We start from the raw sequence: 27,813 nt of genomic DNA on the forward strand, positions 1-27,813 counted from the left end.
TGACCAAATAAAAGGACTCACTTGAGCATCAGGATCACTTCTGCCAAAATTATGTTGGTATTAAAAAAAACAGAGCAACTACATTAACTGTATAATCTCATTTAGATGTATACATCTCAGTATTTTCATCTTATCTGTATTCATCTCATTGAATATTGCTCCAACTGTTTGTTATAACACTAGGAGACTTTTCTTTTTTCTTTTTGCTGGTGAGTAGCAAACTCAGCCTATACTGAAACTCAGTGATATTGTATATAGAGTGTGTATGTAGTTTTAACATAGGCTACTTCTACAGATGATACACAAGGAGAGAAACAATGATAGCACAAATGTTGTTCTTAGGAACCTAAGCACTACAAAGAAAAAGTAGGGCATCCACAAAAAGCAATTATCCCGATGAATGTTTTGTATATGATGTAAAAAGTTTAGCGATATGTATGGTAGCAAATGCTTGTCGGTATAGTATGGCCACTCTTATTTTAGAAGTGGCCAAGTGGAACTATCACATAAAAAAAAAGAAAAATTAAATTCCAAAAAGATTAAATTAGGGTACCTCTGCCTACTACATTAAATGACACTTGTTGCTTGTTATTTTATTGTTTTATAGAGCACCAACAACCAAAGACAGCAGACAATTGAGGGCATGTAATGGATGACATGTTTTTGGGTAACAGTAAAAAAATGTGGTCAATGAAAAGTCTTGTAAAATAGAAGTGAGCTACTCACCTGTCATAGACGATTTGTGTGTGTATGTGTGTATATTTTTATGGTTTTGTACATCAATTATGCTGTAAATAAAGATAGAAACCTTACATTGTTTTTCATTCATTAATTGTATTTCTTTTGATTTGAAATATTACACTGTAGTGCATGCTGGTTCAAATAGAATAATGAATCTTTTGTTGTCATTTTTCGCAGTGTTTCTACAGGTATGTAATACATGTTTTCAAATCTGTCCTTTCTTATTCACTGAAAAACTCACCTATTCACTGTTTCAGGACTCAAGTCCTATCTGATTTTAAAGCATAGAATTTTAAGTCAATGACATGATTCGTCTGAGTTATGATTCCAGTTCACCATTTTGACAAGCAATTTGTCATATCAAACAATACTATAACACATTTCAAAGCGTTGAAAAGCAGTTATCCCTTTAATAGTGAGCGGGCTCCCTCTTGCGGTACGTGAAAAAAATTCACCCGTATGCATCGTTCAGTTACAATGTTAACTTGTCATTTTAAATAGTCAAAAACTGTTGTTGTTGTTTTTCAAATATTAAGTAAATAAGAATAATTATTTAGCTTTTGTGTGCAATAAATGTTGAAAAAAAAATGCAGTCCTTTTAAAAAAATATCGAAGGACTACCGACAGTTGAAGTCGTTTGATGCTTTTAAATTGTGCGCAAGGTGCCGGAAATCCGTCGCCATCTTCCGGAAGTCGCAAGTCAGCTGCCGTAAACTGTTTATATTAGCTACATGTTAACACTGTCTGACTAAGTCGTTTGTTAGAATAAATCAAATGTCCTATTTTTCTTCCTGTAAACCATTCACCTCCTTGCATTGTTCACTGTACGCCTTTCAAAAATGAAGGGTGTGTTTTTCCTCCACACTTTTGTGTTTTGGAGTTTTTTGCTTTTAGACCAAGTGACAGCAAAGGTAAGGCTAAGTTAAGCTCCACCGATAAATGGTGTCGGAGGAAATATAACGTATATTAAATTGACAGATGTTCTATATGTGCAAGAAAATGTATAAATATAAGTAACTTTGCTTCGAACAATAATGCCAGCCAACCACCCAGCAAATTTAGCTAGCTACATTTCTGGCTCGGAATTGTCACTATAAAAAAAACATATTATTGAGCATTTGATTTCATATTTTGATCGGTTTGTCTAAACTTAATTGTCCAATCATTTCTCACTGTCTGACAACTGTCTTAACTCTTTGCCTGCCAGTGACAACCATAGACGTTCAACCTTTGAGGACTGAGACAATTCTCGTTTTTTTCTCGTCCAATCAATGAAGCAATAAATATGAATCGAAATCTCTTACAGAATTCCGAGGATATCCGTTGCAAATGTATCTGTCCGCCTTACAGAGATATCCAGGGACAAATTTACAAGCAGAACGTGTCTCTGAAAGACTGGTACGTTCAGTGTTTTTTTCCCCCTCTGAGATGTTTCCATTCCTGATGTGAATGTCTTTTAATACTTATTTTCCAGTAACTGTCTGCATGTTGTGGTACCAATGCCAGTGGATGGAAATGACGTGGAGGCGTACTGTTTACGTTGCGAGTGTAAATATGAGGAAAGAAGCTCAGGCACTATTAAGGTAAGCTCTACACAAATTGGAGTACTGTATTTTAATGTTTACTTTTGTAATTGATCTTCCTCCCAACCCCTTGTGAATTATGCAGAACTGCAGTGCAAGAGAAAGTGAGCAATGATGGTGTTAACAGAGATAATTTAATGGCTTTTCTGACTGATACTCATCTATTTTCCACATTTGAGATTAGTTTGTGCTTATAATGTTAGGGTACTTAAGAAATATGGCACATGGACACTGTTGACCTATTTTGTCTTTGTCTTAGAAAGAATTGTTGTTTAAACGGTGATCTATCCAATTAATTAATTATGTCTTTTTAATTTTACTCATTAAAGTATTGAGATTTTTTTTTCTATTTCTAACCATCCACAATTATGAACACTACAATTCCATAAATAAACAAGGATTAGTTTATTAGAATAATACTAGAGACAAAGATTAATTTCACATTTAATTTGATTTAAAACTGTTGATGCTTTTTAACAGTCTTGGTAGAATGTAATAAACTCTGTTGTGCATTTTATATTACATGTCCTTATGTGGGTACTTGCTTATTTTGAATTTGTGTGTGTATTTTTCGAATGATTCTTTGGAGTGCTCACTCTTTCTGATGCGTCTCTTCCTCACATAAGGTCACCATCATAATTTATCTGTCCATTTTGGGCCTGCTGCTCCTATACATGGTCTACCTGACGCTCTTGGAACCCTTCTTGAAGAGACGCCTCTTCGGACACTCACAGCTCATCCAAAGTGACGATGATGTGGGGGTAAGTGAAAGTCATATGAACTTGTCAAAAACTCACTGTCAAACAATAATTAGTTCCATGCTGACTCTCTCCAATGTGTGGTGTTTGACTTGAGGGTACAATTATGATATTTTATATTGTATAAGTCGACCAAGTTTAAACAAAATGTCAGATGAAGCAAGTAACATAAAGAATTGGTGCATCATGATTTTCAAATCCTTCCCAAAATAGCACCCCAACTTCATTGGAATTGGGGTTGTAAATTGGATGTTCATACAAGTGGGTTTCATGGCATTTTTACCTATTGCATAAAAGTGAAATATGGCATGAGCAGTATTTTATCTGATATAATTTTCTTTGGTTCCATCTGACTTAAGGCGTGTGTGAGCTGACTGGATGATCTAAACTTAAAGTGCAACTGCATGCATTATTTAGTGAAAGACGGTCAATAATCATAGGAGACAAGTAGGTGCATCACTAAAATCCAATAAAATCTGTTGTTGTATTAGAATGAAAATGTTTTACTTGGAAATCAAGGCAGCACCACTTTTGGAGTTCTGTTTTTTTGGCAGAGTTCCGTCAAGAATAATGAAAAAATTTACTGGGATAAAGTAACACTGGTGACATATTATAGTTCCAGTGTGTATTGTCGTAGGAAGTAAAAATGTCAGTCAAGAATTTGTGGAAAAAGTGTGGAACTTTTAACTAAGTGAAAAAGGAGTCTTGAACATTGGGCTCAGGCACCAAATGTATTTTTTTAAAATGTTTTGTAAAGAATTGTGCCTGATAGAAACTGACTTGTGCAGAAATAAAAACTGTCCTCTGGAGAATCTTTGACCCTGGAGGAGTTTGCGAATTAGCAATGTGGAAAAAATGCTGACAGTAAACATGGAGCAATCTAATCTTTGACCTGGACTTCCTCTTGGATTTAATGTCCTTTAGAAAGTGAAATGAATTTTACCCATCGCCTGTTCATGGGACAAAAAAGGAAAGAGATTAAGTGCACCAGCTATATACTTACAACCTATATAACTGAAATATTTTTAATGGTGCGAGGTCAACTTCCAATAATTTAGATTATTTTTTGGGTTTCTAAAAGAAAGCTCAAAAATTATTTCGGTAGTCATGCCTTTAACCCATTAAATGCCAAAAACATTTTCATCATCTTTTTGAATTCCACCTATCTGCACTAAAGACATATTTTTTGAATTATGAGTATTCGAACCAGCTTTTCTGTGAATTTCAAGTTTTAGGCCAAGGACAATGACAAAACACTCACCGATAGAGGGCAGTGACGTGCCTTTTTGCCGGGTATGCGTAGTAGTGTAGTTATCTAAGCGATCCTGTCATTAAATTAACCATCGTGAACTCTTCATAATTCATTGCAATAGAACCCAAAATTTGACGTTGGCAAACATCACAAATTTTGTCTGAATGTCTGACATTCTTCCAAAAAATACCTAATTTATTTTTATTTTTAGGACCAGCAACCTTTCGCAAACGCTCACAACGTCCTATCGCGCTCACACTCCCGTCCCAACATGCTGAACAAAGTGGAGCACGCTCAGCAACGCTGGCGAAGACAGGTCCAAGAACAGAGAAAGTCCGTCTTTGACCGTCATGTTGTCCTCAGTTAAAGGTGAATAGGACATAAAACAACAACAACACACTGTGACAATGTCCGTGACTCGTATCTCTTCCTTTTTTCTCATTTTGTGATTTATATGTCCGTACGTGTCGAGCTCAAGTACAAAATAGATAAAAAAGTGACAGCACAAGAGATGACAAACTTTTTTTTTCCCTATTATCCAATGTTGCACTGTGTTGAGCACAGACTTAAATCTGGGGAATATATATGGTGAAATTGTGACCAATAAATGGCAGATAAAAACCTTACAAGAGCATGATTTGTTCTATCTGCTGGCCCTGGGCCGCCCTCGTATATATTTAACAATCAACTGCCTCTCGGGACAAAATATGCACAGCCTTTACTTGTCTTTGCATGAAGGTTTTTCCTTTGTGATCGATAATACCAATCGGTTGTTTTAATACATTTGGAAATTTCACTAAAACTTTGGTGCCGTTACGGGTGATCTCTGACAGAAACTGTGCTTTTGTATCCGCAAATCTTTTATTCATTTTTACTGTTTGCGCCTCAAATGGATTCCACGCTGGGGCAGAAAGTCCATCGGGGACGGCCAATGTGAACTTAATGACAGAGACGAGATGTATAAGCGTTTCTTGGATCCACTTCCTTTTTACCAAGCTCCTAAATACTATGTGTAGTTGGACAGCTGCCACTAAAGCAAGACACTGGAGTTATTGTAATAACTGATTTTGGGAGGCCTCTCAAAGTGTACTTAACTGTTGTACGCGTGTTATCTTTTAACTTTGAAATAAATTGATGTGAATATTTGTGATTCTTGTCAGTGTGACGTTGACATTTTGGGAATCGACGCCACAAAATTGCCCTCCAGGTGTAGTTTTGGTACACAAGTCAGCACGTCCAGTCACATCTGTTAGCGATCCGTAGCTATTTTGAGAATTTTCCCATGCGCCACCACAATAGATTGGAAACCAAATCGTAAAGTTGCGATTGAAGCGGAGATCAAAATATAAAGCCACGTTTCATTTTCATGTACTATACGCTTTTGAATTGAGAGTTATTCACAGATTTAATGTTTTATTTTTTCGTAGTCAAAGCCAAACAGACGTCACTAAATGCCGCGTGGCCTCCCTCCTGGTGTTGTGCCAGGCCTTGGCTGCAATTTTGTGGTACTCGTTGGGGTTGAGGTCAGGGGACTTGCTTGGCCAAGAATATTCCAATTTGTTTGCCTTGAAAAAATGTTAGTTTATTTTGCCTGTTTGTTTAGAGGAATTCTACCTCATGCACTGTGAAACACTGTTTTATCCCTTCCTACCAAAACAGATTGGACATTATCGCTTTCTATGTTGGTTAAAACGTATATTACTGTCAATGGCATCCGAAGATTTAAGATTTGGTATAAAGTCGTGGATTTTAATAATAACGCTATTCATTTGCACACTCATTTGGCTGAGACTTCTTGGAAAAACACACTAAAATTTCATACATGTATTGACTTAGGAATATGTGCCAAAATATAGTCATATATATATTTGGTATACATAGGCCAGATGTGGACATATATGGTCTATTAAGATCACATAAAAAACTATTAATACTTATGTTCCTGTTATCTTATGATTAAATAAAATTAAAACCTTTTGAAAACATAATTTCATAACACCCTTAAATTGATAAATATTCGCATTAAATAACATTTGAAAATTCCCCTTTTTAATAATACACAATGATGAAAATGAAATATTGAATATTTAAGCCATTTTTTAAAACAATAGAAAAATGTACTCTTAATAGAAAAACTAAGTTTTAAAATGTTAAAAATTAAAGACCATTTGCTATCAACATTGACAATGACAGATTCATTCAATATGGGACGAACGTAATTCCCCAATTTAAATGCCATTGACGGTCTTAGACGTCCAATCCATGTTGACTGGGAGGTTTGACAGCAATCATTCTTGGATGGATTAGACGTCTACCGTCGGAAATGGCGTTCTATATAAAGCATTAAACCTTTAGTTAAGACAACAATAATGCAAAAATAAGATTTGAAGCAGTGAGTGAATAAATATGCAAGCACCATTCGCATCTTTTCATCCAGAGAAATGATCCACACAAAGTTGCGTCACCGTTTCCCGTCCTTTGCACTTTTTTCTCTCTCGCGTCTTTGCAGTTCCACAGAGAAGAAGATTTTTTTTCTTTTTTTTTCCGCAGGAGAGGAAAAAAGTTGGGTCTGCACACTCGAAGAAGAGGGGAACTGTGCTGGAGAATGGAACACTGAGTAAACACGTCCACTGCATAAACAACAAGCAGGTAGAACTTTTTCATTTCTTCACTTGATGCCGTAAATGTCAACACTAATGGGAGAAGCAACTTTATCCTTCTTTTTTTGTCATTCGCAATTGCGAGTTCGGAAAGAAAAGGAAGTTCAGCTCGCGAAACATGTTCCTTATTTTTTTATCTTTATGATCAATTAAGTTATAGCGTGAAATAATGTCCATGCATTTGCTGTATATGCTGAAAAGCCACATTTAACGCAAAAGGAAAACTTTCAAGCGAGGGCTGCATTTACAAAAGCGTGCCCACAGGTGGCGCTTCAGTATATGGAATGGCTCAATCCAACGCATATTGCTACATTTTATTTATGGAATTTCACATTTCCTGTTGTTGTTTTGTTACCAAGTTGCTATGCATTTGTTGATATAAATGATCGCTGCCAGGCCTCCCAATCAAATTTGACTAAAATTTATTAGGTAGAGCTATTGTGAGTAATAAATGGATGTCAAGAACACATTATTTTGTGCATATATGTAAACATATATTTACAAAATAGTCATTAATTTTCCACACCAGTTATATATATATATATATATATATAATATATATATATATATATATATATATATATATATATATATATATATATATATATATATATATATATATATATATATATATATATATATATATATATATATATATATATATATATATATATATATATATATATATATATATATATATATATATATATAAATATATATATATATATATATATATATATATATATATAATATAATATGAATATTATTACACATATACACGCACATTATACAAACATGTTCTTTTTAAAATTCATGGTGGTGTTAAATTTTTGCATGTGAAATATTGGTTGGATAAAATCAATGCAGCATAGTATTATATGGACTTATTATTATTGGATTATATTGCCGACATTGGAAGGGAAAATGGACTTGTATTGCATACGTGACATTTAGGATTGGTGTCGTCACAAAAATTAGCAATGCTTCTTATTTTTTGAGACGATCTGTGATGAGTTCCTCGTGCGTATGTGGCAAAAGCCTGGAATAATCCCCCTTTAGAAGTTTGAGGATTTGGGCTTCTTGCTGAATCCTAAACAAACACATGTGGAGCTCAGCAGTTTTATTTGACATAATAAATGTGATGTCGGCTCCTGCAGGTGTGCTAGCAGGCGCTGCCTGTTAACTTGGCTCACTTTTGGAAAATCAAATATGTTAAGTCTACTGAGGTCCATGAAAGTTTTGCTTGGATTGGATCTAGAGACGCTCCTGCATTATGGGTCGCAAGGAAAATTCGGGGAGGGGTGAGACTCATCAAGTTCAAGTGAGATTTTTCAGTGGTCAACCTTTGCAATAGTACCACATTGCTCCTCCAAATACGCGATTAAAAGATGGTAGTAAACCTGTTCGTTCTACAAGGCCACCGAATTGTTACAAGTGTAAGGATAGGGATTATACTAGGATGTGAGACCTATAATTGGAAAACAGGGAAACTGAATAAACAGTCTCACATGCTTCCCACGCCAGCATCTCCGTCTTTTGTGTAGCAACATTCCGAGGTTTTGGTATTCTCACTTGTTACAAGACAAAACTTTGAGGTTTCCTGCTGACTGGCCATGTCACGTCGTGCCGTGACGGATGTTTGTCACTTCCTTTTCTCCCGACAATGTCATGTGATAAAAATTCCCTGAGGGAATGTGTGGCTCTACATTTATGCGGGTGCAGCGCCTTAGCAAATGAGGCAAACATTTGAATAGCATTTGCGGGAACTCTTCTCTATTGTGTCATTTGGACTGCGGTCATGCAGGCCAACTACCTCACCGTTGCCAAACTGAATGTTAGTCATGTCCAGTCTCCCTGCGATTAAAAAAAAAATCCATTTAGAGTTGTCACAGAGCTGTTATGTGAGGACAAAGTTGAAACTAGGACTTGGGTCCACCTATGTGGAGTTTGGATGTTCTGCCCTGGCCTGCGCGGGTTTTCTCCAGGTACTCTGTTCTCCTCTCACATAAAAAAACATGTATTGAATACTCTAAATTGTCCCTAGGTGAACGGTTGTACCCCGCCTTTGGCCCGGAGTCAGCTGGAATGGGCTCCAGCACCACCCGCGACCCTACTGAGGATAAAGCGGTTCAGAAAAGGAATGAATGAATGAATATCTGCATATATGATTTTATCTTAGACCTTGGTGAGTCACATAGTGAAAAATCTCAAGGGTAGGCTGAGTTGTAGAAGTTGGTGAATTAGTTATTTATTAACAAAAAAAAGGTTTAAATAGAGAGTTCTTGGTGAGTGGACGTGGAGAAGTCTTTGTGACATTTTCACTGAGGAGCCGTCCACTCGGTGAATATTCATCCCAAATGTGCCATTCATCCCCCCGTGACAATAAACAAGGCGAGAGAGCGAATGTGAATGCCTGGAGGAGGAAGAGGAGGAGGAAGACCAAATCACGACAAAAAAGTGGGGGCAAACAGCCCGTTTCCATGGTAACAAGTCCAGCCTCCCATAGAAGCGGCTGGAGAGTTTCATTCCTTGTTCCCCCTTTTTCTTTTCTTTTTTTTCTCACGGTTTTGCCCTGAAAGACATGATTGGGACATTATTGCCAAGGACAGGTATCCAACCAACTTGTGTGGACTAACTTCTCAAAAATGTCAACCGCCATGTGCTCGAGGAGCCACCGGGAGGTAAAAACAAAACAAAACAACCACAACAAGAAACAAAAGCGTGCACACTTTTTTTTTTTAAAGCGATGCTGGCTAAACGTTTGCTGATCACACGGTCAAGTAGCATCAGATCGGATTAACATTCGCGTAGGCGTGTTGGGAAAAGTTTCAAGGTGACTTTATAAAAAGTGGTCTTCACGTGACCATATTTGGTCATGGTTGTCTTTTAACGATGAAGTGAAGCGAAATGCCGAAACAGTGCGTTTTGGAACTGTATCAGCTATTAAAGTCTTAGGATTTGTAGCAATCGTCAGTTATGGGAATCTTATAGTGCAATCTTTGTTTTTTTTACCCCCTAAACCAGGGGTGGCGATCACTCGGCTCTCGAGCCGCATGCGGCTCCCGGCCAAAATGAATGCAGCTCTTTGCTTCTTATCATATTTTGCATATGCTGTGGTGCTTTGCCTCGTTTCATGTGTGTCTTATTTTTTCATCAAGGACCATTAAAAACAAATAAATTATATTTTAAAAGTAATTTGGAAGTTTGGATTTTTTAAGTTGCTTCTGATGGCCAATCATTTCCACTATTTTCTTTGTGTGTGTTTGTCAGTGGCTCTTTGACATTCACTGTTTAAAATGGTAGCTCTTTGTGTCTAACTTGTTGGCAACTCCTGCCCTGAAATGCAAGATTAGGTGGAGTCAAGCTCAACTGTTATGTCTCCAGTGATCAGTTATTTGAGATAGTCATTTGCTTTCTCCTATCTACCCCTTATGAATGTTTTGAATGTAAAATAAAAAAGTTTATTGCTGCTGTGAGTTCATGGGAAGAAGATGATATTTACAGTGTCGATAAGACACTGCTTTGTGTTCTTAGATGGGACCAAACCATCGATTTAAGACTTCTTTTTCTTGCTTTTTAGTCATTCAAAAAATAATTTAAAGGACAGGACTATTAATGGTTAACTTTGCATTAGAGTAGCTCGTGTGGTCATACACGGCTGAAAGAGTTCATGACCTCATTAAATTTGTGTTTTCTTCATGATGGCAAAGGACATTTTGAGATGGCAATTCTAGGAGTTTCTATGAGATTGTTTTAATGTATCCAATTGTCTAATTCTAATTTCGGTTTGTGATGATATGAGTGGAATGTAATATTGTTTTGATTGCCAATTCTACGTTCCGTGTATTGTGCAAAACATCCAGTTTGAAACACGAGTATAATGTCACAAAAGCCGAAAAGTAAAGTTACAAAGTGTTGAAAATTTTGATCCCAGTTGAACATTTTTGGAATGCTCCCACTCGCCGCTCTAACCAAGCAGGAACATTTTTTTTAATGTTATTACATTAGAAGTGCGTAAGAAACCACCTCAATGAGGTGCCCAAACCACCTCGGTAATCCTTTGGATGGAAAGACAAGTATTTCGACTCCAAGCTGCATCCAGATGTCTAAACGTAAGCCCACCCACCTCCTCAAGGAAACTACCATCAGCTGTTTGGACCCACAATCTCATTCCTTTGGTCACTTCCCAAAGGTTTTGACCACAGGTGAGATTAGAACTGGTGTTAGTGTTGCAATACAGCACCATTTCTGGTGAAATACCAGCATCAATGGCAAAGAAACAGCAAAATATTGTCCAATGTTTAGCTTTAAAATGCAAAAGAAACGGCATTACATTTGAGTGGATTCTGACAGAGCAAAAATATCAAACTTTTTGAAATCTCAGACCCGAGACAGAAAAGCCTTGATATGGCAGATAAGTTATGGCATGGCATTAAACCAGCCTCCTCGGGTGAAGGGCGGGCTAATTAACGATTTAAATGACATCAAATACTGACAAGACTAAAGAAAGAATAGCATTTTGCAAGCATACTGATATTTTCCATGATCAATTTTAAGATATATATAAAAAAACACATGCTTGTACAGCACTATTCAGCTAATAATGATTCATTCCAGTACGGTAATAGCTCTCTTGGCCCAAATATTTTAATTGATTTAACCCATACTAATGGCAAACAAAACAGGTCATTGATATAAATCTTACTGATGAAAGAACAGCTGCAGTTTTATAATAGTCTGCATATGCATGGAGAAATGTCAGCACCAAAACATTTTCAGTGGATCAGATGGACTTTCAGAGTAAAAGAAAATTTCATCTTATCCACATAATGTCCTTGGAAAAGTCAAAAGTGATGTTTCTGAGGTCAGATGACACAGTCTTTGACCCTCCTGTAGCACAGATGGATAAAAGCCTGTTTTCCACATGCCTGCAGCTGTGCATGCTCAAATCTAGGTTACTTCGAGGGTTTTTCCTTTCCTGTCTCAATTCCAAAAATACACCATGACTACACCATAAAGGCTAAAACAGATAAATGGGAGAAACATATGTTACACATGTGTAATTACACTACACAGTAAATATTACACGCTACTGTCCTTGTTTTCCCTTTGAAACGTGGACAGAAAATGCCTGATCATTAAAATGCCCTCCCGAGATTATATATGTACAGAATAAACTTTCTGTCATGCAAAATTTAGGCATACAGTAAAAAAAATCTGCAGTGTGGTTGACTAATTGCACGCCATTCCGATCGTGCTGATCAATAAATCGTTTTTGGACATCCAAATGAGCAATTATTGATTTAAAAAGGGGAGTCACAGGAATTATTCCCTATACATCTAGAATCTTTATTTGAATTTCATCATAAAACAGAAAGTCGGCATTCATCATTCACTTTCTCGGGCCGCACAAAATGTGGCGACGGGCCAGAAGTGGCCCGCGGGCCGCCACTTTGACACCAGTGGCCCATCACATTCATTCCAGTATTCCAGGAAAAACATGAACATGAAACAAATGAGATATCGCTGTAGACAGTCCAAATTGGGCAATTCTTGTTTACTTTTAAGGTACTTTGAACATCCAGATTGAGGGCGGATGGCTGGCCAATGTGGGGTTGGTTATATCTGGAAATAGCTGAACATTTTAATTCTCCCTTTCCCCAATGACTCTTGGCCTCATTCACACAGCAATTTCGTGGTTTTTAAAAAGCTTGAGGACGGGTTACTGATCAATAAAAAGTGAGGACCAGATTAGTCAGAAGCGTTGACTAGCTAGAACCAAGTGAGGGGAGTTTTAAGGTATTTGAAGCCATTGCAGAATGCTGTTTTGTCCTTCTCTTTGCCTTTCAAGGTTAAAACAAAAAGCTTGATTAATGAAATAGTGACAGATCATATCATCATTAGATTGTTGAAAAGTTGTACTGCTTTTCATAGTTTGTTTAGGCAGTTGATAATGTTTTTTATCCCTATGATTTTCTCCAGCCTAAGAAAACAGACTTTGATATATAGCAGCAAAGCAGCGGCAACCTGATGGATTGAGCAAATATTAGTACATTCTTGCATGTTGGGCGGTGAACTGCATATCAGATGATCCGTCAAACATGACAGGGTCAAGGACGCGTTGGCCCTCTTTTGAAAGACGTTCAACTTAATTAAGGCTCGGTCTTATACACGCTCATATACGCACATAAGCTATGCTGATAAGACATTTTTTCCCAAACATGCCTCCCTTTCAAAGACATATACTTTGAACACAAAGAGCTCTTGTATGCAATATCAGTTTGTTTCACAAAGACATCCTTGTTCTCTTCTTTCCCAAATAAGGTAGTTGCCGAGGGAAAAACTCATTAGCCTTTGCTGTACTTGTAGACAAGAGTGTGGCAAGACCCGGGAAAAAACCTGGTTTTTGCCACGTCATTATGATCATCACTGCGGGAATTTTTCTGAGATGTCTTGGCCTTTTGTCTTTCTCATAACTGAAATGTTTCCCATTGCTCATTCATATTAATGCATGTTGGATTTTGGACTGATAGTGGGTTTGTTGCATTAAGGGGACTTTTTTGCGACATCGAGCTCATACTGAGGAGGGTGCTGGACAGCCAACAGTCACGTTTGAAGAGTTCTTTTTGTTAGGATTAATCACTGATGCACTGAAATTCTTGGTCGCAATCCAAAACAAAATTATTAATTTTTTTGTCGAAAGAAATGAAGTGAAGAAAATGTATTCAAGAGCTTACCTCTCTTTGAAGTCTTAAAAAAATAATATAAAACTCACTTTGGTGTTTACTTAACTAATTTGGGTATTGGAAGACTGGGTAGACATAGATGTCAATGTCAACTCAGGTGATACATATAACCAGTCATGTAAGAAAGAGATTTACACCTTGCATGCAATACGCTTGCTTTACATATCACAAACTGGCCAAATGACACCAAGTAAAAAGGCTTGAGTTGGTTGGAAAGTCTAATAATGGACAGTCAGCCCTCCTGGTTAAAATGGAATATGTGTCTTTAAATTGTTTTAAAGTCAATTAGCTGCTTCAAAAATATTAATAATATAGTTACCGTTCAAATAACATTTCAGTTGGGTGGTAGTATGTCAAAAGGTTGTTGTTGACTGGGATTTTGTGAGGGGAGATCCTATCAGTTCTCAGGAAGTAAATCGGCTAACGCCTTGTTGTTTACTCTCAAAGGACCATCCTGGGCCCCCTGTGACCCACTGATTGTAGCTTTTTGTGTGTGTAAAATAACAAAGTCATTCAAACAATGTGCAAAGCTTTAAATAACAAAGATGTATGCGTACCTATAATTAAAATTGTTTAACTCATTGAAACTCTTTGCAGTTTGTTGTCCCAAAATATTTGCTCAAATAGGTGAATTCAAGCCAAGTTTCCCTACAGGGATCCACCCATCCAATTTCTTGTCACTAGCATCCACCAATAGAGTCTACAATGGTACCTCCACTTAGGACGTTTATTCATTCCAAAAGTGCTTTTGTAACTTGATTTTTTTTGTAAGTAGAGTCATGTAAATTCCCTAATCTGTTGAATATTTTGTATGTAGAGACGTTAGTAAGTCGAGAAACCACTGTATTTACAATAGCCATGTTTCAACATAATACTTGCCTGTGGTCAAACTTTCACTTTGTCTCAGGCAACTAATCATGATGCATGTGCCGTCCCCGCAGAACGGTCCGCAGTCACAGGAAGTAGCTGACGGCAGGAATGCTCTGTCTGCCCCCCACACCCCCACACCACCCTTCCATCTGTCTCTTTTGGACTCAGCCGCACTTCTGCTTGGCTGGCTTCTTCATAAAATAACTTCCTGTAAACATGACACGCTACCGAGAACCTTCCCATCCTCCAACTCTGATCTCTAAGGATCTCCGTTTGACCTCATTGTGCTGCGCGGCAATTGCATTGGGTTTTCTGCCCAGGGGCACTTGTTTATTAGGAAACATGATTTTATATGAGCAAGGGAAAAATCCTAGCAGTTAGTAACTCAATGTGTGTTCTATGATAACCCATAGAAATGCGCTACTACTGTTTTATGATGTAAAGATGCTGACCTCGCTTGTATTTGTCCATCAGGTGAGCGGGCGCTCTGCGGGCAAACATGACGGCGAACAAAAGTCCAAAAGCTGTACCGCATGCAGGAGCAGGTAAAGCTCCACGGAACCCCCCCGACAGGTGAGGGACCCTTCATAATCCTCATAGGGTCATTCTCAATGTTGATTTCTTCTTGAGATATACTCAGTATTTGTTTTTCAATCGTGGGAAGCAACATTTGTCAAATAATTAGAAGAGTTTGTACCTGGACCGGGGCCCCGTACAACTATTAACAAGTAGAGCAGCGAGCTGCAGCTTGTGGTAGCATGTTGCGAGCTGACAAAATCCAGGAATGATATGGGATATCTTGCTTTGCTTGTCCGTCACCTTGTCATCCATTTTTTCTCTGCCTTAAAAATTTCAAACAGAAAGATAAAGTTACTGCTGTGGTGGATGGAAACTGTCATATGCAATGTCAACAATGACTTCAAAATGAGTAAAAAGGGGTAGCACTGGACTTTACCGTCGTTCTATGTTATGTCTATTAGTGCCTTTTAGCTGTAACTCACACTTGAAGACTCACTCATTGGTTGCTGATAGACGTCCAATACCTTTTGACGGAAGAGGTTGGGGTGCTCTTCACACCTGTGTAAATTACATTTATATTGTTATGTTTTTTTATGACTAGTGATGGAATAGAAGCCTTTCACTTGATATTATAAATTACATTGTTTTTTTGAAAATATAAATTCTAAGGCATGTTTTTCCTTAGGAAACACAGTTAATCCTTAAATATATTAACAGTTTGATAGGGGCTCACTTCACCTGAGAGTTTCCACTGTGTATGCATTATATATTTGGCTCACTTGTGTGGGTCATGTTTAATTTTAGTTTTACTTAGCAACGTTGTATTTGAGCTGAGTTCTTCCAGAGCATATAAGCAACATTTTAGGGATTAAGTTCAGTTAATGTGTTTTTCTAATAAGCACAGTTTATGTCTTGAACTTTATAGTAATTATATTAAGCATTATGTTGGCCAGTTCAAGCGATATCGTGATCATGGAAAACCTGACATTAACTTATTGGCTGCCAGTGAAGGCAATAGTTATCCAATCCATTTTGAACGATGGCTGATTGCAATGGTCCTGTATTTTCCTGAACCGCAAAGTAATATAAACATTTCAAACTAAACAACCAAAATGATAAAGGTTTAGTTCTGATGAAGTTAATAATTTACATTACAGACGTTATTGGGTCGATGTATCTGGTTACTTCTTAAACATTCCCATTAATATTTAGCCTCTGTGTTGCTTCCCATGGTAGCCACACTATTTTCTCATTTGTTTTGGAACAATTCCAAGAACTCTCTCCGACTTGTTTTAGAATACATACTTTTATCCCCTTTTGTCTCTAACGCAACATGCCTTCTGTTAACAGTCTTCATCAAATGAATTCTTTATGTATAATTTTTATTATCATAAAAAGAAACAATCAAGATGAGGCAAAGTTGTAGATTATTTCAGATTAGTTTGGTCTGGCAAGGCCTCCTCAGATATTCATTGCAACAACTGATTTCTTAAAGGGCTCATTTTGGCAACAAGCAGGTTTCAATGTGTCAGAAAAGTGTCCCACCCTGGAGCATGAGGATCGAAACCAGGGAAGGGCAGACAGGTGTGTAAGAGAGATTTGTCCCAACTTGCAATTTTGGCTCGCAGTCCTCCAGTTTCCTCCTCCCACGTTGTCTGTTATTCTAAGTAAAGCTGTGACATCAGATCTCATAACGCTTCAGTTTTGCAACTCTAAGCCAGTTTGCGAATCATTGTAAGTTTACTCAACATGTGAGGTGCGTGAGGTCATACTTCTGTCTACAGAGAAAGTTTGCCTCTCTCTGACCAAAACTATGAGGAACTGACGGGTCCAGGCAGCATTGGGATTACCATCTGTATATAGTATCACTTAACAGCAAAGATAACACAGAACTTTTTACAGGAGAGGATTGAGGACACTCAAGGTAAAGTACATCTAAAATGTGATTAAAAATGTACATTGTATGCGTTGTGAGGTCTATTGAAATATTGAGAGCTGGATAAAACACTGCTGGCATTGTATTGTAGGGTAGATTTTGTTTGGGTACAACTCCATAATCATGATGCCAGATACTGATCCCTGTGTTTAGTTAAAAATGCTAATACAATTGGATAAGAAAATCAACAGAAAATACTAGTTTCACTGACTTTGTCGCTCATTTTGCATCTGTGCTTCATTACCTGTCTGCTTTTCCATGGACTACTGTAGTCAGTAATGATTGGTCAAACTACAAAAAAAAAAAACAATTTTCAAAACATTCTGGAGGTGTGGTCTATGCGCTGTGGAGCAAGCCATTAAAATTGGTTGCAAATAAACATAACAAATGCCTTAGTTTTATGCGTCACTAGCTCCTCCCTTCGGAGGACCCAGCCTAAACAACTTGTGGATACACCACTGAAAATTGCATCATCCCTAAACAAAACAATCCAATTTGGGACATTTTCCGATGTAGCGAATCCTACAAGAGCAAACAATCAAACTTTACCACTTATCGTCATGAGAGTTTGCAAGGGTTCTGGTTCCTCCTGAAACTTTTAACAGCTCTTGACTCTTGAGAACTTTTGCATTAAAACCTATCAATTCTATTGTCCTTCTACTGTCCCTTTGTGATTGAATCTTTTAATATTTGAATGCTCTTCATCTCTTCTAGGTGCCAGTCTGCATCTCCCTGTCCTGTTCTGTCTACCGGCCAGGGTCCGAGCGAGCCACCACTTCTTGGTGACGGAAATCATTATCAAAAACAGAGCAGGTACCTCAGGACAGACGGACGGTATTTGGCACGTGCTGGCTGGAGCAGCAAGACCGCAAGTTTTGTCAGTGGATCATCCCGTGCAGATGACATTGAGTCACAATGCCGTCTGACAAAATCTAAAAGCATCAGCTGCCTGGACAACCGTCTTTCAATCTACAAGCCTCAGACTAATTATTGTGAAGGTCAGGACGCCCGGGAGCAAAAAGAGAATCAAGGGGATGTTCCTCCAGCGGAGGGACTTAATGGTAGACCGCTGAGTTGGAGTACACTTTCACTTGGATCTTGTTCGACCCAAAGTCACAAGCGCACCTTATCGATCAACAGGCCAGTAACGGGTGTTTTTCCTAGCACAGTTCGCAAAAAGATCTCAGAATGGGAGTACAGAAGGGTCTCTCTGCCTAGGATGAGCTTGTGTCTGGATAAAAGGCCAGGACGAGAGCGCATTGGAGGCAGTGAAGGCTGCCCAAGCTTGCTCTCATCCCCCTGCAGCGAGAAGACATTTGACTTTAAGGGGATTCGCAGGATGAGCACAGCTTTCTCAGAATGCTCTTACACCGAGACGGAGGAAGAGGAAGGCGCTTCCGAGAAAGATGGCTTAGGCCGTTTCCAGAAACGGATAAGCAAGACCGAGTCATCCGGCGCATATGTACGATCCCTCTCGGCTCGTAAGGAGACCTCGGCAGTGCTCAACAGGATACAAAAGATAGAACAAGCCCTAAAGGAGAATCCTAGCCCACCTACTTCACGGTATCTGAATAATTGCTACGCCTCAGACAAGACGAGACAGAAATCTTTTGTGATTGGCGACGACTTTGACAGCACATGCACCAGCAAGCGTAGCAGTGTTTGCTCTCTGGCAACGGAACCAGATACTCTTTTAGTGCCTGATAAGTTGGCAAAACACCGGCAAAGGTTCAGTGTCGCATCAGTCAGATCTGTGAGTCCGGATACAGCCAGCCAACAAACATCTGTCGGTCCCCCCATCAACCCCTTACCTAAACCTAGGCGAACTTTTGAATATGAGGCCAAACGGGAGCAGAAGATCACACTGTCTGTGAATGGATTACCTCTTGAAGGTGATTCTCCCCCACCCCTCCCCCTGACACCTGCACCCATCACTACGCGGACCGTGAAGCTGCTGGGCAGCACTTCCAGTCCAGTACAGGACAGGTGAGATGATAAATAATGTAAAATATGTTTATTATCTCCAAGAATGTGTTCAAATGCCACTACATGGTCATAACACAGCAATCTGTTTGATATTGTATTCATGGAGATACTACATTCTCGGGGACCGGGGGCATTTTGTCTAGTATTGGCCACTGCTGTTACAAAAGCCTCATATCCGGCACATGAATGTCACATGACCCCACCCTGAAACCAGATTTACGGTTTATCTGTGACGACAAGCCTAATTTATGTGTTGAGGACATGGTGGTTTGGCAGTTTTGAAATTCTACAAAAATGTTTTTTTTTTCCACTGAAACTGCAGACTCGTTGAAGCTTGAGCTCCCTCCACCACAGAAATGTTATGCTATTCATTGCTATTCTGCTTTTTGGCATGAATGAGAGACTGTATAGCCACATACGTACGCTATTATAGAGCTTACCTTGAATAACTAGTGGTTTCGTCTGGAATTTGTGGACTGTTTGGATTGGCTTCTTGAATACAATTGGCTAATTGCACATTTCTCACTTCTACTGCAAAACTTGAAAATGCAAACATTTGTCAAGTTTAGTAAAACAGGCATGACCGATTATCCAGGAACAACCTATGAAATCTGAGACTGGACTTTTTCCCTATTGGCATCAGATGTACTTTGGTAAAAGGGTGTGGCTTTTTCAAATTGTCCCTAATTAAAATAGGGGATGAGAATTGTTCATCCATTGGACTATGTTTAACATTCCAGTGGTTTGAGCAATTTCAGACCAATCTTAAAAGCCCCAAGCTTTCAGCTGTGCCCCCAAAATGTGTACATTATCGCACTAATGCACCAAATATGATATGTTTATTAGTGTGAAACTTAGAAATATCCAGATGACACCAATTAGGGATTTTATCTGGTATCTTTGTCTTATATTTTTGTTAGAGTTTGCTGATTAAGTCTTTTTTTAATCAGATAGGCTTAACATTGTAAGCTCTAAAAAATGAGCATTGTCTCCTGTGATTACTTTTTTTTCTTCTCGCTGTGCTCATACAAAACAGAGCCTTACAATCAGCCTAATTGTGCTTTTCTATTGTTTAGAGAGCCAAGTGAATCAGAGGAGGCGCCAAGTCTGCCTTCGTCAAACCCTTCTTCGCCCACGGAGAACGGCACACTCACCACAGAGATGCAGAGTAAACCCAATTCTAAAAGCACTTTAGAGGAAAATGCCTATGAGGACATTATAGGTAAGCATATCTGCAAAAAGAAAACGCCCGCATTTTCCCACTAAGATAACCAGTTCAATAATTGTGGCCACTGGACAAAATTATTTAGATGTTATTTTTTATTTTAAAACCAGGCTACAAAGGAATTGTGCTTTCCAATCAGTAATCTTGGTTTTCCATTTGCCTACAAAAACAAAAGCAAGTTTAAAAGAGCTTTGCATGTATTTTGTAGTTGACTGTAAATTGCATTGAGTCATTACTTGTGAGATCATGTGCATGTAAAATGCTGGTCATGTTGAAGCCAAATTCCTTTCCACAAGCAAATGCCCCCAGGCCTGCCGCCCATTCCCATTGTCAGCTCCCATAGGCATACTTAATGTGCTGGAAATGAGTGTCAGCGTGAGTAAAGCTTGGCGTGGAATAGCATAAATCCTGTGTCTCATGATGAAACTCTAAAGCCGGGTGCTCTTAAAAAATCTGCTCACAAGATGAATTCACATTAAAAATCCAAATAGGAGTGAAATCTTTCCACACACTAATTGCATCTCATGATTATTTGGTCACGTTGTTATGGAAAGACTGATCAGTACTGTGTTCCTCTCCATTTCACTCAGAATGAAGATGTTTTGTATTCTTTTAGATTAGGGGTCTCAAACTAGATTTGGTTTTCTCTTATAGTCTGCTATACCTGCAGCTAAATATTAACGTTGTTGGGGTTTGTCACCAAGTTATTCAGACAGAATTATCAACATTTGTACCTTATTTTGGGTTTTTTTTTGATACAGCCCATATTTACCGAGTTTGAGACCCCTGTTCAAGTAAGTACAAGCACATTCAAATCCTGACAAAGGGCCCGTTGTTTGCCTTGTTTCGACACAGGGCGACATTAGCCAATATCACTCCTCCACTCCCCCAAATAATAGAAAAATGACCTTTTTTAAAATGACAATGACCCATATTTTAAGCTCCTCTTTCTTAGAGACGCGTCAAGAGCCTGTCTGTACTTTAATGAATCAAGAAATCGATATCCATTTTAACTTTAAATGAACTCAACATATGATAATTGCCGTTGCCTACTCTTGATGTATATATTGTAAGTCCGTTTCGCAGCTTTGTTACAGTTGCCCCATCGAGATGAAAGACCCAGACAAGTGTAACGGCTTAAGGATGTGTCAATAAGGGAATCATTGAAGCATAGGATGAATCACATATTTTACAAGAGCGCTGCTATGATTCAGCCGCCGGCTTTGTTGAGTTCAGTGACACTTAAATGTGTTACCGTCATTGACATATTTTCCACTTCGACACTTGAAATAGACACTTGTAAAAGCTGGCCGAGGCGTTCTTGAATCTATTGAATTGTAATGTTGTAACCTTCTCGACACTATTGGGGGTTTTCTGAGATTCCAAGCTAAATACATTTGGGAAGGACAAGCCAAATTATGTGTGTGCTATTGCCAAATATTCTATTTTATCATGCATAATTGGACTTCTATATTGTTGCGTGTCCATTTCATACAGTAAGCTGATACAGACTCAGATTGGCTGGCGATTCCATTGTGTACACAGAGATTTTCAATCACAGAGTAAAGTTGAGGTGTGTCCAACCTCTGCATTATACGGCATGTTGGAGTCGAGTAAGTAGTACCCTGCAGTACATTAGCTGCCTCACAGACATATAATTTTCCCAGCAGGCTCTCATTGCAGCGCTGCTTCAATTTAATGGAGTTGCTCCACTGCGTGGGGTCATGCGAGTATTTCTTATTCTCTTCAACTGTGATGAAGCAAAAAAAACAATAAGTCTAACATGGATGAAAGTCCTTTTTCTGCATCAATTTTTTCGTGCCTTTAATGCAGTGCTCAATCATTAAGTCCAATACAATTTCATTTATTTTTTCTAAAATGTAAATGCAGTATTAATTATTAAGGCTTTGCCTCTTTTCTGAACATTTCGGTCCAATACACTAACATATTTCAACTCATTGGCTGCCATTTAAGGCATTAGACACCTAATCCATTTTAACTGGGAGGTATGGCAGCAATTCGCGGGGGCTTTATCCGGCTGCCAGCTCTACAACTCACAATGGATGGATGTATACTATAACGGCATCCATGGCAAATAATAAGTTCATGTTGGTTCAACAAAACCTACAACAATTCCGATTCAATTTGGCAGTCGTCCCAAGTCAGCTGATGTGTCTGAAGTGACCTCCATGCAAAAAGTTACAATTACTTAATGTTTTCAGAGTGATGTTGCATACGCATCACATTTAGGACCACATGTTGAAGCATTCCAAATTTGATCTGGAAAAGATGAGATTCCGGCCGCGCTGCCAAGAACAATGGCGCGCATGACACAACATAAAAAAATACAAGCTTGTCAATTTTCCCCACTGTATCTGTAACTTTATTTTTGGTAGGGTCGAATACTATCATTATAATCCTTCATCCTATGTTGTGGAGTGTGAGTTACAGGCTCTCACTTATTTTAGCTCCTGCTGAAACCCTTCTAGTTGATTTCTCTCTTATTTTCTCATAGTTGTCAGAGCCAGCCTAAATCCTATATTCTCAGAGTTGCTGCCTGAGTTGCTCTGGACTCATGACAAATGTTCATTTTATTTAGGTTGGCCCACAGTCAGGCTACATTTCTCTCTCTTGTGCATATTCTTTCTAGTCTATTATAATGTATTTGCTGAGAACTATGTAAAGAGAATACTACATTAACACTATTGGTTTCAGGCCATTGCCATGTTTGACTTGTTAGTCAGAAATTTGACTTGCACTTCTTGGTCACTTGAGGTCACAGACACAAGCTGACATTGTGAAGTCAACCTGGGAATATACTGGCCAATGAAGTATAGTATAGGAGGTGTAACAGGCAAAGGCCCAGAGCATAAGGTTTAAAACTCAAGATTGATGAACTGTCTGTAGCTCTTTTTGTTTTTAATGACATTTGAGCAACTAACATTGGCTATATCCAATTCTGTCTCAAAGACGCAGGTGATGAAATATAACTGATGTCTGTGGATATTTACTCAGTTTTAGGTTAATTTATTTCCTCAACCCCTAAGAGAGATACCTCCTGGTAATCTCCCACTGTGTCTAGTTACCAATATGATGTTAGTAGGTAATGTACACTGGGGTTTTGTTCTTTCCTCTTCCTTAAAAAAAAACTTCTCTCTTCCATAGCCAAAAACCACACATTGAAAAGTCAAACAATAGCAGTTGCGGTTTGGTAAGATGAATAATAAGTACAGACATCTGAAATAGAAATGTACAATACTAAAGACGCAATTTGTGTACATTGACTTGCAATTGCAACAATATAAAGGGTAAAAGGTTGTTTCTGTCATTCATATAACGATTATTGGAAGAACACCTGAGTGTACTATTTTACAAGAAAGTAAATGACTTATCCATACGTTTTATCAAACAAAGAAATCTCTAGGATGAGTCTCCTTTTCCTCAGAGGAGCAGACAGCTCACATGCCTGGACAGTGACTCATCAGCTTGAGTTCGGCTCACTGGGTTCTGTGGGGCCCAGTGCCAGCAGCAACTGTTTTGAAAAAGCGAGATCCAGCTGTGAATGACCTTTGACCTACCTTTTTTTTCCTAACTCTCTGATTTTCATAAAAACAAGAATGAGATTGCTGGTTCTACAGACAACCTTTGCTTCCCCACATCCCTCAGTCCATTCATTGTAATTTAAAATACACTAAATGTCAACATCCCGTCCACAGAAAAGGAGAACCCGTACGAGGATGTTGACCTGAAAAGGAGAAATTTGGGTCGTCATTTGGAAAGCAGCAGATCTTGGACTGCCGTGGACCGTAAAGAAAATTCTCCACCTCAGGTAAACTAAAGGCTTTAAGGCTTTGTTAATGGATTCTTTAATCCACATATACATGTGTGTTTGCCAGTTGCCGTCCAAACCAAGCAGTCAATCCCTTCGCCTCATGAGCACCAATGACCGGAAGAGTCACCGTTTGTCCCAGTTGTCCAAACGCCACAGTCATGATGAAACTCTGCTGCTGCCTCAAATGGGTGTATCAACTTCCTCTTGTGGCTTGCTGGATGATAGCCTTTGCGGCACTGGCGATAACCTGACCTCACACAGGCACTGGCGGATCCCCAAGGTACACATGGCCGCAGCCAACAACAACATCTCCGCTGAGCCCTCACAGAGCTTTGCGTTTTCCTTCCAGGCTTTTCTAGGATTCTTATGCTGCTATAGTTTAGGAAAGCACAGCAGCATTAAAAAATAAAGACCAAATATTAAAAAAATGACTAATTTACTTCTATTGATAGAGATAAATGTACAATCCATTTAACTTCTGGTGTTCCCTGTGGCAATGGATGAGTTAAGATATAACATATATCTTTAACTCATTCAGTCCCATTGACGGTGATAGACTTTGAAGAGGGAGGACAGGGAAGACTAGAGTAAGGCAGGGCAGGGCGAGTGCATTATTGAAACTCAAAGGCTGTGAAAAAAAACATACATTCTGGCTTGCAGCGAATGAAAGACGTCCATCCAAGTCCAAATAGTTAGAATGTCAATTGCTCTTAATCATAGCTAAAGAGTTAAGTTTGGTCAATTTCCGTAATCACTTCAGTATATCCAAATTAAAAGTGAAACAACCCCATGTTGTTGATTTTTGTTTACTAAGATTAAACCACAGATAATGTGTTCTATTTACAGTTGGTCCAGAGAATCAACTCCATCTACTGCAGTAAACGTGGAAAGAAGAGACTTAAAAAGCTGTCCATGACCAATCTTGACACCTCATCTTTGAGAGGTAGGGGCTGCCATGAGAATATTTGTACCCAAAGGGCCTCAAATGGAATTAGCAGGGTCTCCTTCCCAATGCCTAGGCACATGCTTTTGAAATTGCCCTTTGCACTGTTGAAAAGCTTCTTTTCTGTCTCATGCCTATCACCTAGATGACAACAGCGAGAGTGAGAGCGACTCTGATGACAGGTTCAAAGGTGAGTAACCAGTTGTCGGTTTCCAAGGCTGAGGTGATACACTTGTGTGAGGGTGGAGCAATTTCTCATGTCAGTTATTTTTTTTACGGGGGGACCTGCCGTGACCTCACAAATTTTGGCCGCAACTCTGGCTAAAAGCATGCAATGTTAATTCTTGATGAAACCTTAATCGCACATATTTCTGGGTGTTTACAGTATGTAAGCGCCAATTAAAGAACATTTGAAGCAGGCCTCCATCTATTATGTAATGTAGGGTTAATTATTTGAAGTAATCTTTCATCTCCTCCATAGCTCACACCCAGAGGTTGTTGAAACTGCAATCCATCCTTCGACGGGCCCCCAGCTACCGCACGCTGGAGCTGCAGCTAATTGAGTGGCAGGAGAGAGAACTCTTTGAATATTTTGTCGTCGTGTCTTTGAAAAAGAAAGAGAACAAGAACTCTTACTCACCGGAGGTCACATACCAGTTTCCTAAGGTGAGAGCATCCTTGTCGTCATTGAAATTTGTCACCGATTCTTGCAATTTTCTCGAGCACTGACTCTTTATCGAATGACTTTTCTCGTCCTGCAGCTGGAGAGGCTGACCAAGCAGATGCGAGAAGCAGAACAAAGGCTCAAAGCAATTCCTCAGTTCTGTTTCCCTGATGCAAAAGACTGGAATCCTGTATTGGAGTATTCCAGGTATAGACAGTCTAGCATTATGTTTTTTAGTTTTTTTTAAAAAACACGTTGCAATTGTAGTGTTTTATATGAGGTCCTTGTGCTTTCTTTGTCATGTGTCAACTATTATTTTATTCTACAGTGAGACTTTCTCCTTCATGTTGACCGGAGAAGATGGCAGCAGGAGGTTCGGCTACTGCAGACGCTTGCTGGTCAGTTAACGTTCACCTCCCTAATCTCTCTTTTGCTTCTGTGCACCCCCTGCTGAGCCTTGTCTGTTGTGACAGAGCTTTTCAATTGCGCGCGAGATAAGCTTTTCCACTGACACCATCACACATGTTGAGAAAAGGAAACATCTATTATCATACATTGGTAGGAAAATATTTAAGTAGGGATTCACATTTGAATCACCTTGTTTAATTTACGTGGGAGTTAAAAGAGCAATTGACTCACTCGCTGCCGTTGAAGGCGATTTAGACGTTTCATCCATCTGATGTAGAAGGACTGGAAGTGATCACGGCCAGTCTTTGCAGTTCAAGTTGATTTTTTCATCTTTAGGCCTCAATGGCAGCAAATGAGTTTATGAATCTGGAGGTTTTTTTCCGAGCACACTTGTTGACTGACACAAAACAGGGGCGACACACCCACGGGGGATATTGGTGTCAACACACATTTTTCCTGGTGAAAGGGTATAACACTCAACACCTTTCATTGTGTTATTGCCTTTCACAGTCACTCACTCCTTCTGTATCTGTGCTATAACGCTCTTCTTTTCCCTCCACCTCTTGGTTGTTTCTTGAAACCTAACACTGGCTTTTATTTTCATTATATAAGCAGTATTTAATGCCATCAAACTAGAAGAAGATTCTGAAATGGTTTTGATATCCCCCTAAGATTACATCATGATAGCAAGGCAAAACTGTGCGGTGGTTAAACTGATGTGAACTAACTAGTCTGCAGTTACTTCAATTATTATTTAGTCCAAATATAGATGTCTGATTTACTTAAACTGCAATGACTAGCTGTGAATGATTCGCTGCCAGTTTTTATTTGCTAATGCTCAGGACAGATTTGCTGAAGATTTTTTACTTAAAAAGGCAAAACCAAAATAAGCTGTAAAAAGTCACTCATATCATTTTTGTTCAGTTCTTCATAATACTGACACAAAGATTTATGATTTTTATTTTTTTGTTGAGCTGCTGTTTTTTTTTCTGGGCAAATTGAGAAGACTTAACCAAATGCAGGATTTGCTGACGTGTGAATGTTGGAATACATATTTCAAAGAGTCACCACGAAGGTCAATGTAGTGAATTCAGTGTGAACATTGATTGAACACTCAAATGAGGGTAAAACAAGAGGGGAACCGCTCTTCGTTGTGGCTTTGTTGCTGTCGGTCTAGCAAATTGGCAGCAAGCGAGCATTCCTGAGCTCTTGAATCAACCTCCACAAAGTTGATTTAATCATCCATTTGGAAAGAAACAAGAGAAAATGCTATACCTAATATGGACAATAGGTTTGGCCTTTGTGGTTGTCTTGATGAACAACTCAGTCTGTCTGTCAGTGTATGCTAGAAAAGCAGATAACATCATCAAAATCAGTATTTTTCTTTTTTTTTTTTTTAGAGCACCCGTCTCTAATAAGTGTCTCGATTTGAGATTTCAGTGACAATCTATAAACAGCATGAACTGGCAGGGTTCTATTTTTAGTTCCACAACTTTCAACTATACTACCCTTTCCTTTCATGTCATAAAACCACACGCAGCATTTAAAGCCGATAAGTCTGTCACCGCTACTTCTCAATTTAATCTTTTTTTTCTTTTAGCCGAGTGGGAAAGGACCTCGCCTTCCAGAAGTGTACTGTGTCATCAGCAGGCTTGGCTGTTTTGACTTGTTCTCCACCGTAAGTTCATAA

The 27,813-nt window shown here is 38.7% G+C and overlaps 2 protein-coding genes across 3 annotated transcripts in view; both read left to right on the forward strand.

Annotated features, from left to right (window-relative positions):
* The first annotated feature begins 1,411 nt into the window (after positions 1-1,411).
* Positions 1,412-5,484, forward strand: tmem9b (TMEM9 domain family, member B). Its single transcript, XM_077714023.1, has 5 exons — positions 1,412-1,652; positions 2,048-2,139; positions 2,216-2,324; positions 2,951-3,085; positions 4,546-5,484. The coding sequence occupies exons 1-5, from the start codon at positions 1,581-1,583 to the stop codon at positions 4,699-4,701; spliced, it is 564 nt and encodes a 187-aa protein (XP_077570149.1). The 5' UTR covers positions 1,412-1,580; the 3' UTR covers positions 4,702-5,484.
* Positions 5,485-6,847: 1,363 nt separating this feature from the next.
* dennd2b (DENN domain containing 2B) overlaps positions 6,848-27,813 on the forward strand; it is a 28,012-nt gene continuing 7,046 nt past the window's right edge. Inside the window, exons 1-12 of one of the 2 annotated variants that reach the window (XM_077713582.1) lie at positions 6,848-6,983; positions 15,085-15,183; positions 17,780-19,051; positions 20,128-20,273; positions 23,993-24,105; positions 24,173-24,388; positions 24,955-25,051; positions 25,197-25,241; positions 25,533-25,717; positions 25,813-25,922; positions 26,044-26,113; positions 27,724-27,801. In XM_077713582.1, coding sequence (XP_077569708.1) covers positions 15,110-15,183; positions 17,780-19,051; positions 20,128-20,273; positions 23,993-24,105; positions 24,173-24,388; positions 24,955-25,051; positions 25,197-25,241; positions 25,533-25,717; positions 25,813-25,922; positions 26,044-26,113; positions 27,724-27,801 — 2,406 coding nt within the window. In that variant the 5' untranslated portion in view covers positions 6,848-6,983; positions 15,085-15,109. Of the gene's footprint in view, positions 6,984-9,477; positions 9,676-15,084; positions 15,184-17,779; positions 19,052-20,127; positions 20,274-23,992; positions 24,106-24,172; positions 24,389-24,954; positions 25,052-25,196; positions 25,242-25,532; positions 25,718-25,812; positions 25,923-26,043; positions 26,114-27,723; positions 27,802-27,813 lie in introns of those variants that run through there. The other variant, XM_077713581.1, reaches the window with a different exon arrangement.

This window comes from Stigmatopora nigra, chromosome 3 (genome assembly GCF_051989575.1).
Source record: "Stigmatopora nigra isolate UIUO_SnigA chromosome 3, RoL_Snig_1.1, whole genome shotgun sequence".
In the NCBI taxonomy this organism is placed as follows: domain Eukaryota; kingdom Metazoa; phylum Chordata; class Actinopteri; order Syngnathiformes; family Syngnathidae; genus Stigmatopora; species Stigmatopora nigra.

Excerpts from the sequence above, each read along its gene's own strand:
- tmem9b (XM_077714023.1), top strand. The coding sequence starts at position 1,581 with ATGAAGGGTGTGTTTTTCCTCCACACTTTTGTGTTTTGGAGTTTTTTG. Across the intron at positions 1,653-2,047 it reads TAGACCAAGTGACAGCAAAG|AATTCCGAGGATATCCGTTG; the intron begins GTAAGGCTAAGT and ends AATCTCTTACAG. Across the intron at positions 2,325-2,950 it reads GAAGCTCAGGCACTATTAAG|GTCACCATCATAATTTATCT; the intron begins GTAAGCTCTACA and ends TCCTCACATAAG.